The 16,640-nt window shown below is 43.6% G+C and overlaps 1 protein-coding gene across 1 annotated transcript in view; it reads right to left on the reverse strand.

The window, feature by feature from the left end:
- The window catches only part of ABCA13 (ATP binding cassette subfamily A member 13), a 345,676-nt gene that overhangs the window by 160,986 nt on the left and 168,050 nt on the right, over positions 1 to 16,640 (reverse strand). Inside the window, exons 38-40 of the mRNA XM_054991725.1 lie at positions 15,851 to 16,008; positions 14,645 to 14,875; positions 7,757 to 7,859 (exon numbers count right to left, since the gene is read on the reverse strand). Coding sequence (XP_054847700.1) covers positions 7,757 to 7,859; positions 14,645 to 14,875; positions 15,851 to 16,008 — 492 coding nt within the window. The remainder of the gene's footprint in view (positions 1 to 7,756; positions 7,860 to 14,644; positions 14,876 to 15,850; positions 16,009 to 16,640) is intronic.

A 16,640-nucleotide genomic window follows, 5' to 3' on the forward strand; every position in this document is an offset into this window, starting at 1 on the left:
GTTGCATATGAAAAAAAAATGGTTAGCCACTATGCAGATAGACCTGGATCAATTCAGATATTGAAAGAGTTATTGCAAAACAGGACCTGTGCTGCATACCAGGGTACATAATGTGCCCTGGTAGTTCTACCTGAAGTGACCAAGAACCTTCAGATGAGAATCCATATTGATTTTGTAGTTTCCAAGAAACAGTTTCATGGTTGTGGGAGTGTCCTCTTCAAAAGAGGCCAAGGAGATCTCAGTGTCACCGTGCAAGTCTACCATCTGACAATAGATTTACAGCAAGTATTCGTGGCACATGGATGACCAGATGCTAGCATTTCTGACAACAGACCCGCATTCATATCAATTGAATTCATTGCCAAATTGTCATCATTGCCTGTTTCCTTCCCCCCCCCCCAAAAAAAACAATCAAGCTGAATACAAGATGCAGAAAAAGAAAGCCCAAAGAATATTCTCAAAGGATTCTGTACAACCAATGCCTATTCATCACTGCCTCACAAACTGTATTGGGGGGAAATATATTGTACAACACATGCTAGATTTGTTAACTTGCTATCTGGTAAAAGGGGAAATTCTATTCTGTTTGCTGCAGAAAAGTAATCAAAGAAGCAATTGTCCATTGCCAGTATAACACATAAATAGAGCTGTTCAATACTTCATGCCTTCCCTCCGCACATACTGGTAACAATGCCTAGAAAGGTTAACAATATTGGCTTCCATTAGTTTTGGGGGAGACTGATTTGGGGAGTGTTAAATAGCGCAAGTAGCTTGGGAACTATAAGCCACATGATTTTTGGATTCATTGTCATTTGCAGACATAGCTACACATAGAAGCTACAATTCACCCAGGTTCCAAGCCTCGAAACTGCAAAACATCTAAAAGCTGGAAAATAGCAAATACGTCTCTGTAGACAGACCAATATTACCGGGCAGAACTAAAATAGCAGTTTAGCATCTGAACAGATATACAAGTCACTCTGATTTTACTTGATTCTCACATTATTACGGAAGCAAATTTACTCTCCAGAACTTTTCTGTGTGAGCGTTGATGTAAAATATTTGGAGAATATTCTGATATTTGCTTAATATTCATCCAGCTGTTGATCTAAATATCTGACATCTAACAGTAGATAACTGGCAGACGGCAGCTTTGTTTCAAGTAAGATACTGGAAGATTAACATTTTCGTTTCAAAATTTGCGGCCTATGCATGTTTACTTAGAAGTTATTTCCAGAGAGTTCAGTAAAGCTTGTAAGTAAGCTTGACCCAAGACGTGCTGTATTTCTGCTTCTTTTATAGGGTATTAAGTGTGCCTACAGAACAACACCTTCCAGTTGACAAGAAGAGACTGGTGGATCAGATCTCACATCCACATACTCCAGTATTCTGTTTTCACTGCAGGCTGGCTAGATGTCTCTAGGAAACATACGAGCAAGGCATAGAGCAATCAGGTGTGACAGGGAATTCCCTGTGTTAACTGTGAGCCAAGCTACAAGTGACGCCTTACACAGGTTGGACACGTGTCAGCTTCCCTCAAGTTTTGATGGGAAATGTAGGCGTCCTGGTTTTACAGCTTGGCTCTCCATTACAGCTGCAAGACCAGGATGCCTACATTTCCCATCAAAACTTGAGGGAAGCTGACAAGTGTCCAACCTGTGTCAGGCATCACTTGTAGCTTGGCTCTGTGTTGTCTGACGATTCCCCTCCTTCCTTCTGGTCTGTTCTGAAGCTACTGACTATCAGCTACATTGGACAACTCCCTGACTTAACTCTGAGAGAAAGACAAAAAACCCTTCCTATTCTCTTTTACCACATTGTTCATAATTTGATAATCTCTGTCAAATTAATTACTTACATGTCTTTTTTCTAAACTAAAAAGCCACACACTTTCATTACAGGGAAGGCTAAAAAACGCTATCCATACGAACTTCATGCCAATCTGTGCACTGGATAGAGGGCAGTGAATATTTAACTCGGGCCCGACGAGCTTTAAAAATAAAATAGAACAAGGCAGAGAAGGGAGCGGTTGTGGGAAAAGACGCGAGTCTGCACAATTGTCAGCCATGTAAAATAGCCTTAGAAAGAAGACGGATCACCTGACAGGCTGACACGGTTTTATTTATTCATATGCCAGGAGAATTCATATTTTAGCTGAAGCAGCAGAGCCTCACAAGTATACTAGGTTATCAAATGGTGGAAGGCTGAGGCAATAGGAAAACAGGGTTGCACTTAACTCTAACTGTTGTTCATTGAGTGGTCTTCTGTGCAGGCACACATGGGACTGCACAGAAGACACGACTAGAGATGGGCATGATCCAAAATTAATTAACGATCCAGCCGATTGTGAATCAGCGCCACCGACGATCCCCAATAAACGATCCACACCAATCATCTCCCGTTCCTGATCCGTGGATCGTGGATCATGGAGGCCAAAGCGGGGCACGCTGCTATTCCCAGCTATATGGGAAGGTGGGTGCTGGTGGCGGCCACCGGGCCCAGTGGGCACAGGGAGAAGGCGACGAGCCACCTCGCCTCAGGGGGTGGGGGGGTCTGGCCTGTGTTTGGCCGTTAGAGCTGCCTATCAGGGTTTGCAGGGATGAGATTGGAGTGGCCATAGCTACAGAACACCCCCTTCCCCCTCCCTCCCTGGCTGTCTTTTCCCAACTGGTGACTGCTTTGCTGCTTCATGGTTGGAAGGAAGCCCTGCTGATCAAGGAAAGCTGGGCTTCCATTCGGGTTTCCAGGGCGACAGAAGAAGGGCAAACTCAGCTCAGGCATTCCCCTGGCTCCGTTGCCAGGGGAATAAATTGCTGGCGCCTGAGTGTCTGGCTTCCCGATCCAAGCCTGATCACCCTGATCAAGCCCCGATCCAGCCGCCCCCCCCCCCGATCGCTGCATCGTTGACCATGGCTGAGCACAATCCGCCAGGTCCCGATCGCGCGATCGCCATTATCGTGGGTTTTTTCCAATCGTAATGCGGATCATGCCCATCTCTAGACACAACCATAACCTTGCCAATCTGCAGTACTACGCGGCAGCAAATACAGATTAGGGCTGCTTGAAGACTTGCCATTTCTGCTCAGTTCCCATTGGCTGTGTTGATCCAGCAGCCAACTAATTGATGGCTGTTTGGCAGTTCACAACATGTTCATGCCCGTGTGCATTTGCAGGAACAGGGCTATTGGCTGATGAGAGATCATCTTGGAGTCAGCATCTGATCTCCTACTGGGAAAATGTTGCTGCGTACCCAGTAAAGGGGTTGGGGTTGTGGATCAGGAGCGAGCTCTCACTTGATCCGCTGGAATCTGGGTTCTTCTGGCCTCCCCATCCTGGAAACTTTGCTGCTTGCAGAGATACAGGGAGGAAGGGTGATCAGAAGCCCAGCTGATTTCCCTTCTCTTCTCCCCACCCCAAGCTGTAGGCTTCAGCTGCAGAGAAAAGAAGAGTTGCAAGCACAGAAGCGTTGCTTCTTTCCCTGCACAGCTTAGAGGGAGAAGAGAGAAAGGAGCTCTTTATCTTTCCCCCTTTCACAAAGCAGAGATCAAATGCATTGCTTCTTTCTCTGCCCAGTTTGGAGAGGAGGGAAGAGTTCCCTTTTGCTACTTCATTGAGGGGTGGATAGATAAAGAGGAACATGGGTGGATAAAAACACAACTGTCAGCTGATTCCCCCTCCCCATCAACTATGACTTGGCTTCTGATCAACAAGCAGCTACAAACTTGTTTGCAACTGTTCGAGTTGCGCAATGCAACCCAAACATATCCCTGGTGGGCTCACAGTTGGATTGTGACTGTCAAACAAGCTAAGTTCATGTGCTGAACAGATTCCCTGAGAAAAACATGGCATTCCTAATATAGATGAGGGGGAGAGAGAATCCAGCTTCTTCAGTGTAGAACATGGCATGAAAAAAGCATCACGGCCTGTGTAGCGCATACATTCCCCAATGTTGCAAAATAATTGGGGGAAAAATTCTATTAGAATAGATTTTAGAACTAAATGAGGATTCTCACCCAATCTCCCAGACTACTCACTAATTGAAACTTCATCTATGGAACTTCCAGTGAGCGGTCAGACAGGGGTTCAAACAAGGACTCCCCCCACCCCATTCCCTTTCCTCTACAGTCCATAGACAACATGGACATGGGAGATTTTCAGAATTCTGGGGGAAACATGATGAAGGCTTTAGTAAAGTTCTACAGTATCAGCTAAATGCAGACATCTTTAAGATCCATAGACCTGCAGTTGTGCAATTCAGGCATTAGACATGTGCGGCCAGATCTTCAGTGATGCTCTCTATTGTGGCATAAATCAATCCTCCACGGTGATGTATTTTAATATCACATTAGAGAATTTACCTATACAGACTATCCAAAGTGGTTTTAAGCATATATCACATTAAAGAACTTGACTGAAAACTCGGACATGCTTTCCCCTGACCCCTAAATTACAGAAATATATTCCAGTAGACCCCAGCCTTCTTCATTGGATCACCTTAATCAACTTAATGACCATTTAGCTGCCCAGTGAAGCCATTTAACTTCTTTGACAAATGAAAAGTTGGCTGGTGCCCTTGAGAATATCTTCAAAGAGAAAATAAGAAGAGTCAAAATGGCACCCTCTGACAAAGATGAATACACTTCTTGGCCAGTTCTGAAGACACTGATGCCTCTAACACAACTGTCCTTAATGATAAATGACAGCCATCAATGGTGAATGGAAATGTCTTTCCAATCTCTTGCCCACAAAGATGGTCCTATTGCTGAATTTTCATACAGTAATTGATCAGCCACAAAAACTGAGGACGGCAGCTTCTAATTATTGAGTTTCTTATACCTACACAACAAAAATGTCTTAAAATTATATAGCTGAGTCTCTGGGAAGGTTGGCTGCTAATTATACCTAAATGTATTCAGTAGCATACAGTTCAAGCAGTATATTTTTAGTACCAATTGTAGTTCAGAGACTTTTCGGGAAATCATCATCCAAGTATCAACAAAACAAACATTATAAAAGTTGGGCAGCTGCATAAATAATTTCTGATGAAATTGTTTGATTGTTGTGCATACAAAAGCAACACTAAATTTTTAAGGCAGCTGTTCATCTTGTAAGTTTTATCCTTTATCCCAAGGAAAAACGTCACTTGTTCACAACCTTCACAACCAGCTACTACATCTCTCACCCAAATAGGATTGCCATGTTTTATACGCACACATGAAGCTGCCTTTTACAGAGACAGATCATTGGCTCAGGTAGCCCAGTGGGAGTCTCCAAATTCTCAAGCAGAACTTTGGGCCTTGTACTGCTCCTGAGGTTCTTTCATGTCAAGGATAGAAGAGATGTCCCTGTGGTTGGACACTTCATGCTCTGTCACTGAACGGTGGGCCTTCTCCACATTTTGAACTGGCAGATCTATTGTGCCTTTAATTGACTCGGAGTAATTAGCAAGCAATACTCTCTTTAGCTCCCTTCTACCAGAAGTTCTGTCTGCTGATTTCTGCATTTCAGATAAAGCTATAGGAACAGGCCAGGTTCCTTTGCTCTGGTTAGTTGTTTGGCAACTCTACCCCAAACTCTACAGAATAATATCGTATAGCTAGCCTTCAAAGTCAGCCATCACCAGTCCACAGCTTGCATAGAACAGAGGTGGAGCATCTAACTTGCCAACCAAGGATCCCCAATAAACCAAACAGGCATGCCAAGGTGAGATCTAGTCCAGGTAGGATGCAAACTAAAGCCACTATTCGGGCAGTTGACTCAGCCCTGCCCCTGCTGAAATTCTCTAATATTTCAGGGTTATCATGACATAGTAGGATAACAGTTAAAACTGCCTGTCCCTTTTCATTTAAGAGTTCTGAAACCACTCGACCAATTTGTCATTCAAAAGTTCTCAATGCAAGATGCTTGTACACTTGAGAATAAAGATTATTGGATTTTCTCTTCCCTGCCCTCATTCCTTCTAAATTATGCATGAGAAACCTGTGACCCACCAAAGCCTACTGTCCCTCTATTGTGACCGACTAGGGGTTTGGCAATGTGTTTGGAGTCCCAAGTAGACACTAAAAAAAGGAAGTTCACCAACCACTGGTGGGTCACCATACATACCTGGCAGACGATTGTGGGTCATGTGTTGCAAGTAGACATGGGCATGAACCAAAAAAATTTAATGAATCCGCGGTTCGTGGTTTGGTGCCGATGATGATCCCGAAGTCGCGAACCACAATGGACATTTCCCATTGCCGGACCCGTTCACAGTTCATGGTTTGTGGTGCTCAGAACAGCCCCCGTTGCACTTAGAGAGCCCCAGCCTGGTGGAACGCTCTGTCAATGGAAACCCGGGCCCAGCGGGACATATTATCGTTCCGCCGGGCCTGTAAGACAGAGCTGTTCCGCCAGGCGTTTGGTGATTGAAGGGGGCGGTGCCATGTCGGCCTCCCACCTTTGGGGTGGGGAAGGTTCTCCCCACCACTGCACCTGTTAATTTGTTTTATTATTTGTATATTGATTTTAGTTTTGTTTTTATCAATTTTAACTGTTCACCGCCCAGAGCCCCTGGGATGGGCGGTATATAAATTGAATAAATAATAATAATAATAATATTCACAGGGAGTGTGTAGCAGGCTCTCCTCCAGCCAGCACCCAAGTTTGGTCAAGATTGCAATAGGGATCTTGGAGTTATACCCTCTCCAATCTGAGGCCCCCAGGAAACTCCCACAAAAATCCAAGCTCAACTATACTGTCTCTCCCCAAAGGCTAGCAAGTAGCAAGCAACAGCTCTCACACTCCACTGCTCACTGAAAGTGAAAGCCAGCCTAGGAGTGCAGTGCTTTTTATAAGCTGAGGTCCCATAGAGCGATACAGGAGGTCTGTGTTTGGCCGTCAGAGCTGCCTATCAGGGTTTGCAGGGATGAGATTGGAGTGCCCGTGGCTACAGAACATTCCCTCCCCCCTCCCTCCCCCGGGTGTCTTCTCCCTACTTGTAACCATTTTGCAGCTCCATGGTTGGAAGGAAGACCTGCCGATAAAGGTAAGCTGGGCTTCGATTCGGGTTTCCAGCGCAACAGAAGGAGCGCAGAGAGAGTTCAGGCATTCCCCTGGCTCCATTTCCAGGGGAATTGATTGATGGCACCTGACTGCCTGGCTTCCCAAACTGCGGCCAAACGCACCGAACCAATCTTCTTCCAAACACTGGTTCATTTGCCATGGACAATCACGAACTGCCAGATGGCAATCGTGCAATCGCCAATTTCGTGGCGATTCGTAATGAGGTTCGTGCTTATGTCTAGTTGCAAGTCTATTCTAAACAGTCATGTAGACCAAGGTTCTCCAGAACCTCTGTGAAGGCTGTAATGTCAAAGCTGCTGAGTCAGAAAGAGCCGCAGGGGCCATGAGATCAAAGGCCTGATGGAGAGCAGATAACTGACTGACTTGTAAGAGCAACAGGGGCCAGAGCAACAGGGGCCAGAGCAACAGGGGCCAGAGCAACAGGGGCCAACCAGACCAGAAAAGTTCAGAAAAGTAAAAATGGAGCAGGCACAGAGATCAGAGGTCCAGGAGGAAATTACGAGAGTAAATATTTACTTGCTTTCGAGATCACCATGAGGGAACTTGGAAGCCACTGATGTACACCTGATTAAGCTGTCTTTAAAGTTTTCACACTTTCAAAATCCAGCCCTTAAACTTCATATTTAATCAAAGTTTTATAGAACTGCTATTGCAAACGGAGCTGTCTCAAAGGATAACTTTTTTAATTTACCATTTTTATGTGTTGATTCTCCACTCTCAGACTGAGTGAACTCCATGTCCACGTCTACAGGGATTTGTGATGTCTCTGAGCTTTGCAGTAGTTTCAAAAACACCTTTGGGGAAAACAAACGGGGGAAGAGGTATGAGATTGTCTTTAATATGGCTGACATTCTACACACAGTTAATTAAGTATAGATTCTTTTGATTTCAGTGTGGGGAAATTAATTGCTTGCTAAAAGTGTTTATGGTGCTTCTTCAGGGTTTTCACCTCTCTGGAAAATGGCAACATGGTTATTTATACACATGCATTTGTGTGAGTGTGTCTTTGGGTATGTTTCATTACAGTTCTTAACTAATATAATTGAAAGAGAACTCAAAATCTAATCCCATAAATTAATAATAATAAAAACAACATTTGATTTACATAGTACCCTTCAGGACACACCCACACTGAGCGGTTTACAAAGTATGTTATTATTATCCCCATAACAATCACCCTGTGAAGTGGGTGGGGCTGAGAGAGCTCTGAAAGAGCTGTGACTGACCCAAGGTCACCCAGCTGGCTTCAAGCGGAGGAGTGGGAAAGCAAACCCGGTTCTCCACTCTATACCAACCTTGACAGACCTATATAGTAATTAAGCTTTGTTCCTTTGGTACATTGTTCCACTGTCCACATGGCATTAATCTAAGAAAGGGTCACCCTTTCTCAAAGGTCAAGTTAAAATTTCTGTGAAAAATTGGAACAATACCCAGCAATGCGTCAATAGGCACTATAATGGTTATAACACTGGACTTGGATTGGGAAATCCCAGGTTCAAATTCCAATTTATGCCATAAAGGTCACAGTTTTACCTTGGGCCCATCACTCTCTCTCAGTCTCAGTTGATGGTCAGGATAAAAGGACTCTGCCCTGAGTTCCTTGGAGGAAGGGTGGAATAAAAGGACAGAAATGGAGCATAAACTTGAATGATGGTTATGTTCCATGAAGTATGGTATTCTCCATTACTATGTATGGATGTGAAAGTTGGGTAGTGAAGAAAACTGACAGGAAGAAAATTAATTCATTTGAAATGTGCTGCTGGAGGAGAGTTCTGCGGATACCATGGATGGCCAAAAAGACAAATAAGTGGGTATTAGATCAAATCAAGCCCGAGTTCTCCCAAGAAGCTAAAATGACAAAACTGAGGCTATCGTACTTTGGTCACATCATGAAAACACATGATTCTCTGGAAAAGTGAATAATACTAGGAAAAGTGGAAGGCAGCAGGAAAAGAGGAAGACCTAAAATGAGATGGCTGGACTCAATAAAAGAAGCCACGTCCTCCAGTTTGCAAGATCTGAGCAAATCTGCTAATGATAGGATATTTTGGAGGACTTTCATTCATAGGGTTGCCGTGGGTCAGAGGCAACTTGACAGCACATAACGCACACCACACAAGGACAGAAAACAAAGTGTTTCCTTAGGACCTCCCTCCCCAACCACAAAACACTGTCTAAGCTTTTGAGTTCATCAGGCTGGATGTTAAAGGTGGGGGGAATATGTTGCCAGCCCTGAACTTAAGATCTCTTGTCTGCATCCCACGTAGGGTTCTAGGCAAATCTGAACAGGCTGCACTACCAACTCTCCCGAACACCACTTTCTTCATCCAAATGTGTCTGGTATTTGACACAGAATGAAGTCAATGGCCTGAAACATCCCCCCCTTCCTGGCTGCCTTTGCTTTGTGAACAGGGAATACTTCAGCAAGGTTCTGCTGCTACTGAGAGAATGGGAGACATAGAGTGATTCTGCACACGTTGGATAATGCACTTCCAATCTTCTTTATAGATCATTTGGAACGGATTTTTTGTGTGTGCGGAACAAAAAATCCACCTCAAACGACTGATAAAGTGCATTGAAAGTGCATTATCCAACATGTGCGGAATCAGCCACTGAGTAGACCTACTAACCATCTTTCTGCTTCATAGTTGTTAGAGAGAATCCCCCACTTCCAGTAGACCTTGTCTCATGCACAGGATCCAGTTAGAGATCTTGCATTTGTTTACCAAGAATGAGGAAAGAAGGCCATCCTTTTTCATGCGGATTCTTCTTTGATATTGAAAAATTACAGCACGTTTCCAACTTTGTTTTTAAGAAGAGGCAACCCCAAGGAAGGGGGTTGTGTTTGAAAAAGGCTTCATCACTTGCATAATATACACTCCACCTGCATGGAAGTAGCCTTTCTATTTATGCACACTTTTGCTTCGTTCTCTGCCACACTCCATGGTACTTTTTGTAAGCAGTTGGCTTTCTGATCCTTTGGACAGCAAAAGGAAATCAATAGAATGCAACTGATGCGAAGGGTAAGTGAGGAGGCTGTACCGAGCCAACAAAACACTGTCTTCTAACTGTTTGGAGGGGAAATAATAGCTTTACTCTTCTTTTATCGTTGCTCTTAGCAAGTTGATATTGAGAAATGATCCTTAGTGAAATGACTGTGACTTATTGCTGGGAGAATCTGTGAGTTCTAGCAAGGAAGAAGGTGAACACTGACATACTACATTTAGGGTGAGTACGACTCAGTCAAAATCACCGATTTCTGGGAGAATGCTCCATAGGGCAAACATCAACACAGAAGATCATAGAATCATAGGGTTGGAATGGACCTCTAGGGGCATCTAGTCCAACCTCTTGCACAATGCAGGAAATTCACAACTACCTCCCCCCCCCACACACACACACCTCCAGTGCCCCCCCCTGCTCCATGTCCAGAAGACGGCAAAACTCTGTCAGGATCCCTAGGCAAACTGGCCTGGGGAAAATTGCCACTTGGCCCTAAAGTGGTGATTGGCATTACCCTAGTTATGTAAGAAGGGGCCATGAGAACTAAGGACTGATGTAACCCTTCCTGCCCTCCCCCTCATGATCTGCCCAGATTCACAGAATTAGCATTGCTGTCAGATGGCCATCTAGCCTCTGCTTTAAAACTTCCAAAGAAGGAGAGCCCACCAGCTCCTGAGGAAGCCTGTTCCACTGAGGGACCACTTTAACTGTCAGAAAGTTCTTCCTAATGTTTAGCCAAAAACTCTTTTGATTTAATTTCAACCCACTGGATCTGGTCCAACAAAAAAACAACTCTGTGCCTTTCTCTATATGACAGCCCTTCAAGTACTTGAAGCTGATTATCATATCACCTCTCGGTCATCTCCTCTCCAGGCTAAACTTACCAAGCTCCTTCAACCTTTCCTCATAGGATTTGGTCTCCAGACCCCTCACCATCTTCATTGCCCTCCTCTGGACACGTTCCACTTGTCTATATCCTTCTTAAATTGTGGTGCTCAAAAGTGAACACAATACTGTAGGTGAGGTCTAACCAGAGCAGAGCACAGCGATACCATCACTTTGTATGATCTGGACACTATACTTCTGATAAAATGGTTAGGGACGATAGTGATCAGTTGCATTTTGGACATCACCTGGCCATCTGGGCAGATGAAACACGGGCCAGAAGTTGGAACCCCTGGACAAGAGGGGATTTTTTAAAAAGAGATCTAGGAAGTTACAGGGCAGCTAGTCTGAAATTGCTATTAAAGACAGAATTATTAAACCTGTAGAGGAACAAAAGCTCTCCTGATGAGGATGGCTCAACACAGCTTGTGCAAAGGGGAGTCCTACCTTATAATGTTCTTTGAGTGTTTTAAGAAGTGTGTGGGAAAAGAATGAGCTGGTAGTGGTTATATACATGGGTTTCCAGGTGGCTTTTGACAAAGTCTCTTACCATGAGACTCTTACCCCTGAATTTTATTTGTGAGTCATGGGATAAGAAGATGGAGCCTCTCATGGATTAGTCACTAGTTACACAACCAACAGCAAAGGGTAGGAAGAAATGGGTGCTTCTCACAATGGAAGCCTGGCATATTGGCAGAGGGGTTCCCTGGGACGAACACTATCTGGAACTGGGTGTGAGCAGTGGAGTGGCCAAGTTTGCAGATGATGCATCCAGGATCAATGAAGAAAAAATCGGCAATCGGTGCAAAGGGAAGAATCCTGAGTAATTGTATACCCCTACGCATTTCGCATACAGCTTCGTCAGAGAGAATCTTCGTTTTAGTGACTTTTCCATATATGTACTTTAGCGGAGTCATTCATTGATTCATTTAGCAGAGTCTTCATTGAATACTACCATCCAGGATCACCGTCCAGGATCACAGAGGATTGTAAAGAGCTCCTAGAAGATGTCTTCGGACTGAGTGAGCAGGCAACAATATCAGGGGGGGACATCAAGGAAGTGTACACTGATGCATATTGGAGCAATCCCACCTTACATTACTGGCGGTGACTAATTTGGAGAGAAATCTTGATGTTTTGGTCAATAGTGCAATGATAATCTCAATGCAATGTAGAAAAGGCAAATTCTAAAACAACTCTATACTACGAAAGAGAAATGGCTTGTATTGTAATGTCCTTGAATAGATCCAGTAGCACCTTTAAGACTAACCAACTTTACTGTAGCATAAGCTTTTGAGGACCACATCTGCATCTAATGAAGAAAACTGTGGTTCTCGAAAGCTTTTGCTACAATAAATTTGGTTAGTCTTCAAGGTGCAAATGGACTCTTTACTATTTTGCTAACATGGCTACCTCCTCTGGATCTATGACCTTGAATAAATCCTATCTGATGGCCCCATTTCAGTAACGATTTTGTAGAGCCGGAAAAAGTGTAGGACAGGGTAATCAAAACTATCAAAGGCTAAAGACTTGGGAGGGGGTGTTAGTTTATTAAAAAAACAAAGTGTGGACATGATAGATGTTTACCAATTCTGCATAGCAGTGGAGAAAGTGGGCACCAAGAAGAGAGAGGAAATTTTAACTGGGGACTTTCTGGTTCACAGATCATTTTCCTAGCCAGTAACCTCATTTTCTTTAGGATTCTGAATTGCACAGCTCTAGCCATGCCACGCTTTTAGCCATGTTTTTATTTTTAAAAACCACTATGTCTGTACCTCCGATCCCAAGATGGAATAGCAACTAAGAGCACTTCCTAACTGGCCTGATTGAAAACTTTCTTTTGAGATTTGGTTCCAGTGAGAATGTAAAAAAAAAAAAAAAGATAGAGAGAAATGGAGAAACCTCTGAATAGAGAAGAGAAAAAGATGTGCTGAACACCAGAGGTCATAAATGTTTATAAAGCAATAAATAATTGCTACACGTTTGCATGAAAGCAGCATGTTGTACAGAGACAATGATTGTAATGCACACAAAAAAGTGAACAATGTACAAGGACATTGACAGTAAAACACAGGAATTCATGCACATAAACTCAGCAGTGACATTAAAAGTGATGCACAAAAAACATAGCAATAAATGCACAAAAACTCAGCAGTTTTGCTGTCAATGTCCTTGTAACTGTTCACTGGTTTTTTTGTGCATTACAATCATTGTCTCTATACAATAATCTGCTTTCATGCATATGTGTAGCAATTATTTATTGCTTTATAAACGTTTATAACCTCTGGTGCTCAGCCCATCTTTTTCTCTTCTCCAGTGAGAATGTCCCATGCTTTCACAAATTTAAGACTGAATTATTATAAGGCTCAGTCTATGAAACTTCCATCAATGACCATATATAAAAAAGTAGTGCAGAAAATGCCATCTGTGTTGGCTACACGGTAACTACTTTAGATATATAAACATTCTCTGGCACTTTTTGTAATAGGATGATGGGTAATCAGTTTGGCATCTGGGAACACTCTTGTTCAAAGATTTAACTTCAAAACAACACAAATTCAGGCAAAGAATTTGGATTCCCCCAAACCAAGGACATAACTCTATCAATTTTGGTGATGCTTTTTTGGTGCCCTTTCTCTCAAATTCATTGGGAGAGAGCATTAGCAAGAGACAGACTTCTGTATACAGGTTGTAGCATTTTTTAAAAAGCTGAAAGAACTCAAGCCAAATATTTGAAAATCTTTCTGAAAGAGGGAAAATTCCTAGTATGAGTGCATACTAGCATAATTATACATGCATGGGCATATATTTCAATACATGTTAATAGTATATAAGTTAACAGTCATATATTATTAGAGATGGGCATGAACAGAAAAAAACCTGAACATGATGTTCATTGTTCATTGCCATCCACGAAGGGGGACTCATGAACAACCACAAACATGGCCCTGTTCACGAACATGTTTGTGATTGGCTGTTTGTGGGGGCCAGCAGGCTCTCTTCCAGCCATCATACAATTCAAGCTCCCTACTGCACCACTCCCAGAAACCTGACCTGAGCAGGCAGCAGGAAAGGTACCAAGAATAAATAATAGCTTGGCCCCAGAGCCTGGCAGCAGCCCTGGAACTTGAAGGGGTAGATCCCTATCCCACCACACACAAAGAAAATTTAAGCTCCAATGCACTTTCTTTGTCAAAATGCCAACAGGAACTGTGTCTCTCCCTCTCCACTGTCTGCAAAGCCAGAGCTGGAAGCTCCCCTCCCCCCTGCTCTTTGCTCCCTTGTAATAAATTTGGAGCTTCACACTTGAAAGGAAAACCTGCCTATCGAGCTAAATTGGGCTTCGATTAGGGATTCCAGGGCAACAGCAGGAGTTCAGATAGAGTTTAGACAATCCCTGTCTAAGTCGCCAAGGGAATTGGTTGCTGGTGCAAGACTGTCTGGCTTGATGAACAACAACGAATGAGGCTTGCAACGCCCACCCGTTCGTTTAGAATGGGGCCTCACGAACAGCTTGTTCGCGAACAGCAGATTGGGCTGGCTTTTTCGTGGCTTTTTTTGGTTCGTATTGCTGTTCGTGCCCATCTCTATACATGACACAGATTAATGGTTCTTTCTTAAGATAGCAACTGTGACATTACCAGGAAAATGTTACTGATTTTTTTTTTTAGAAGCCACTCTCGAAACGTACCTCTTCCAAAGTGGTATCAGAAACGCCGTAGCCAGTCAAATGGAGGTACTGGAGGTTCTCATCCAAAGTCTGGAAGAGACCTTTAAAGGAGGCCTTGTTGGCCTCTGGAGGGATCAAATAGGTCAGCTCACTGCCGCTGCTCTCTTTCAGGAACGCTTCTGGTATGTAGGCCTGTACCACAGCTGTGATGCGAAGAGAATCTCTGGGGTCTTCAAATGCAAACACAGAGGGCTATGCAAAAAGACAAAGAGATCAGACGAGAAGTACAGACAGAGAGAGACAGAAGGGAAGCCGAGTTACAAATATTGGGTGGAGTGCGACAGGTAAGCATTTTGTACGCTAAAAAAAAGTTTCAAAAAACATTTTCTCAACAACAATCTGTTACAAAAAGCTACATTCTTCAATTTGCAAAGTAATGTGCAAACTAAGCAACTCCTAGTTTGTGTTTTTGCACATTTTCTCCCTGCTACTCGAGAGCAGGCTTCCACAGGAATACAGAAAAATATCTTATAATTAATTAATCAAGAGAAAGGCAACACCCACAAAAAAGTGAGCTGCAGTCTGAGTATATTCCAAGAGTATGGAATGTCAAGTGGTGGTGGTGGAGAGTGCCCTCAAGTCAGAGTTGACTTACGGTGACCTCTGGTGGGGTTTTCCTGTCAAGAGACTAACAGAGGTGGTTTGCCATTGCCTGCCTGTGCAGCCCTGGTCTTGTTGGAGGTCTCCCATCCAATCACTAACCAAGGCCGACCCTGCTTAGCTTCTGAGATCTGACAAGATCAGGCTCACTTGGGAATGTCAAGGGTCACACTTAAATGACAAAAAGAGATAGGGAAAATTAGGTGGCTCGTGCCCCCGAGAGTTTGCAGAATCCTGAATGTTTTTAAGATGGGGAATTTTTCTCCTCCTGCAATTTCTTCTCCCATCTGTCTAATATATTTAGCAGCCATGCGGCCCTGCATTCAAGCCAGCAGCTACCACACTGCCCAGCTTATCATCGGTACAGCAGACCTACCATCAATATGTGTTCTTCAGCAGGAAACAGAGTTCAATGTGATTTGTTGGGGAGAGAAGGGTGCCAGGAACGGCGGAAACTGGCAGGATTTGAAGCAAGACTTAGAGCTCCTTAGGCTGAGCTCGTCTGCATTCAGAACAGTTCTTATGACAGCAGATGTTGTACAGCGGTATGCCCTTTGTTCATCTCACCTTTTTGATGAATGTCAGACGGTGTCCTTGGCCATACGTTTCTTTGAGATAAGAAGGAGAACCACAGCATCTCAGCTGCCCATGCTGCAAGATGGCAATGTGGTCGCTCAGGGCTTCTGCTTCATCAAGATGATGAGTGGTAAAGATCAGGGTGCGACCTAGGCCAGGACAATTAAAAAAGAAAGAAAAGAAAAAGACGCTAGAAATCTTAATCTGCACTTTAGTTCTTGTGTTGACCATTTGTCGGATGCTGTTATCCCCTTTTCACAGCTCAAATTTGATTGATCGATCGATCGATTGAGTGAGTGAGTGAGTGATTGGATTTCTAGCCCACCCTCCCCGCAAGCAGGCTCAGGGAGGGTCACAATCATAGATAAATTACAGCCCTTTTCACACTACTTACTTGCTCCTGGAATGTTGCGAAATATCACGCAACAAACACAAAAGATATCGTCTTCTCGCGAGACTTTTGCGCAATGTCCCGCATTCCAGGAGCAGGTAAGCAGTGTGAAAAGGGCCTACAACAAATAAAACTCAGTACCAACATGTAAATTACCAATGTAAATTACTGAACCTTTTCAACAAACAGAGAAGTAGTACCAAAGTGCAAAAGAGTTTCACAGTCTTGGTCCTAAATAGTGTGAGTAAGGATAATAGTGTTGTTATGGGGGGGGGGGGGCGTGTTCCATTTTTCTGAAATTCTCTCTTTTTAGATATAGCCGTTGTTTCCTTATCTCTTCTCTCTCTCTTTAAAAGAGGGATTTCTCTTTCATTTCTCATTGAAGAGAAA

This window comes from Eublepharis macularius, chromosome 11 (assembly GCF_028583425.1).
Source record: "Eublepharis macularius isolate TG4126 chromosome 11, MPM_Emac_v1.0, whole genome shotgun sequence".
NCBI lineage: Eukaryota > Metazoa > Chordata > Lepidosauria > Squamata > Eublepharidae > Eublepharis > Eublepharis macularius.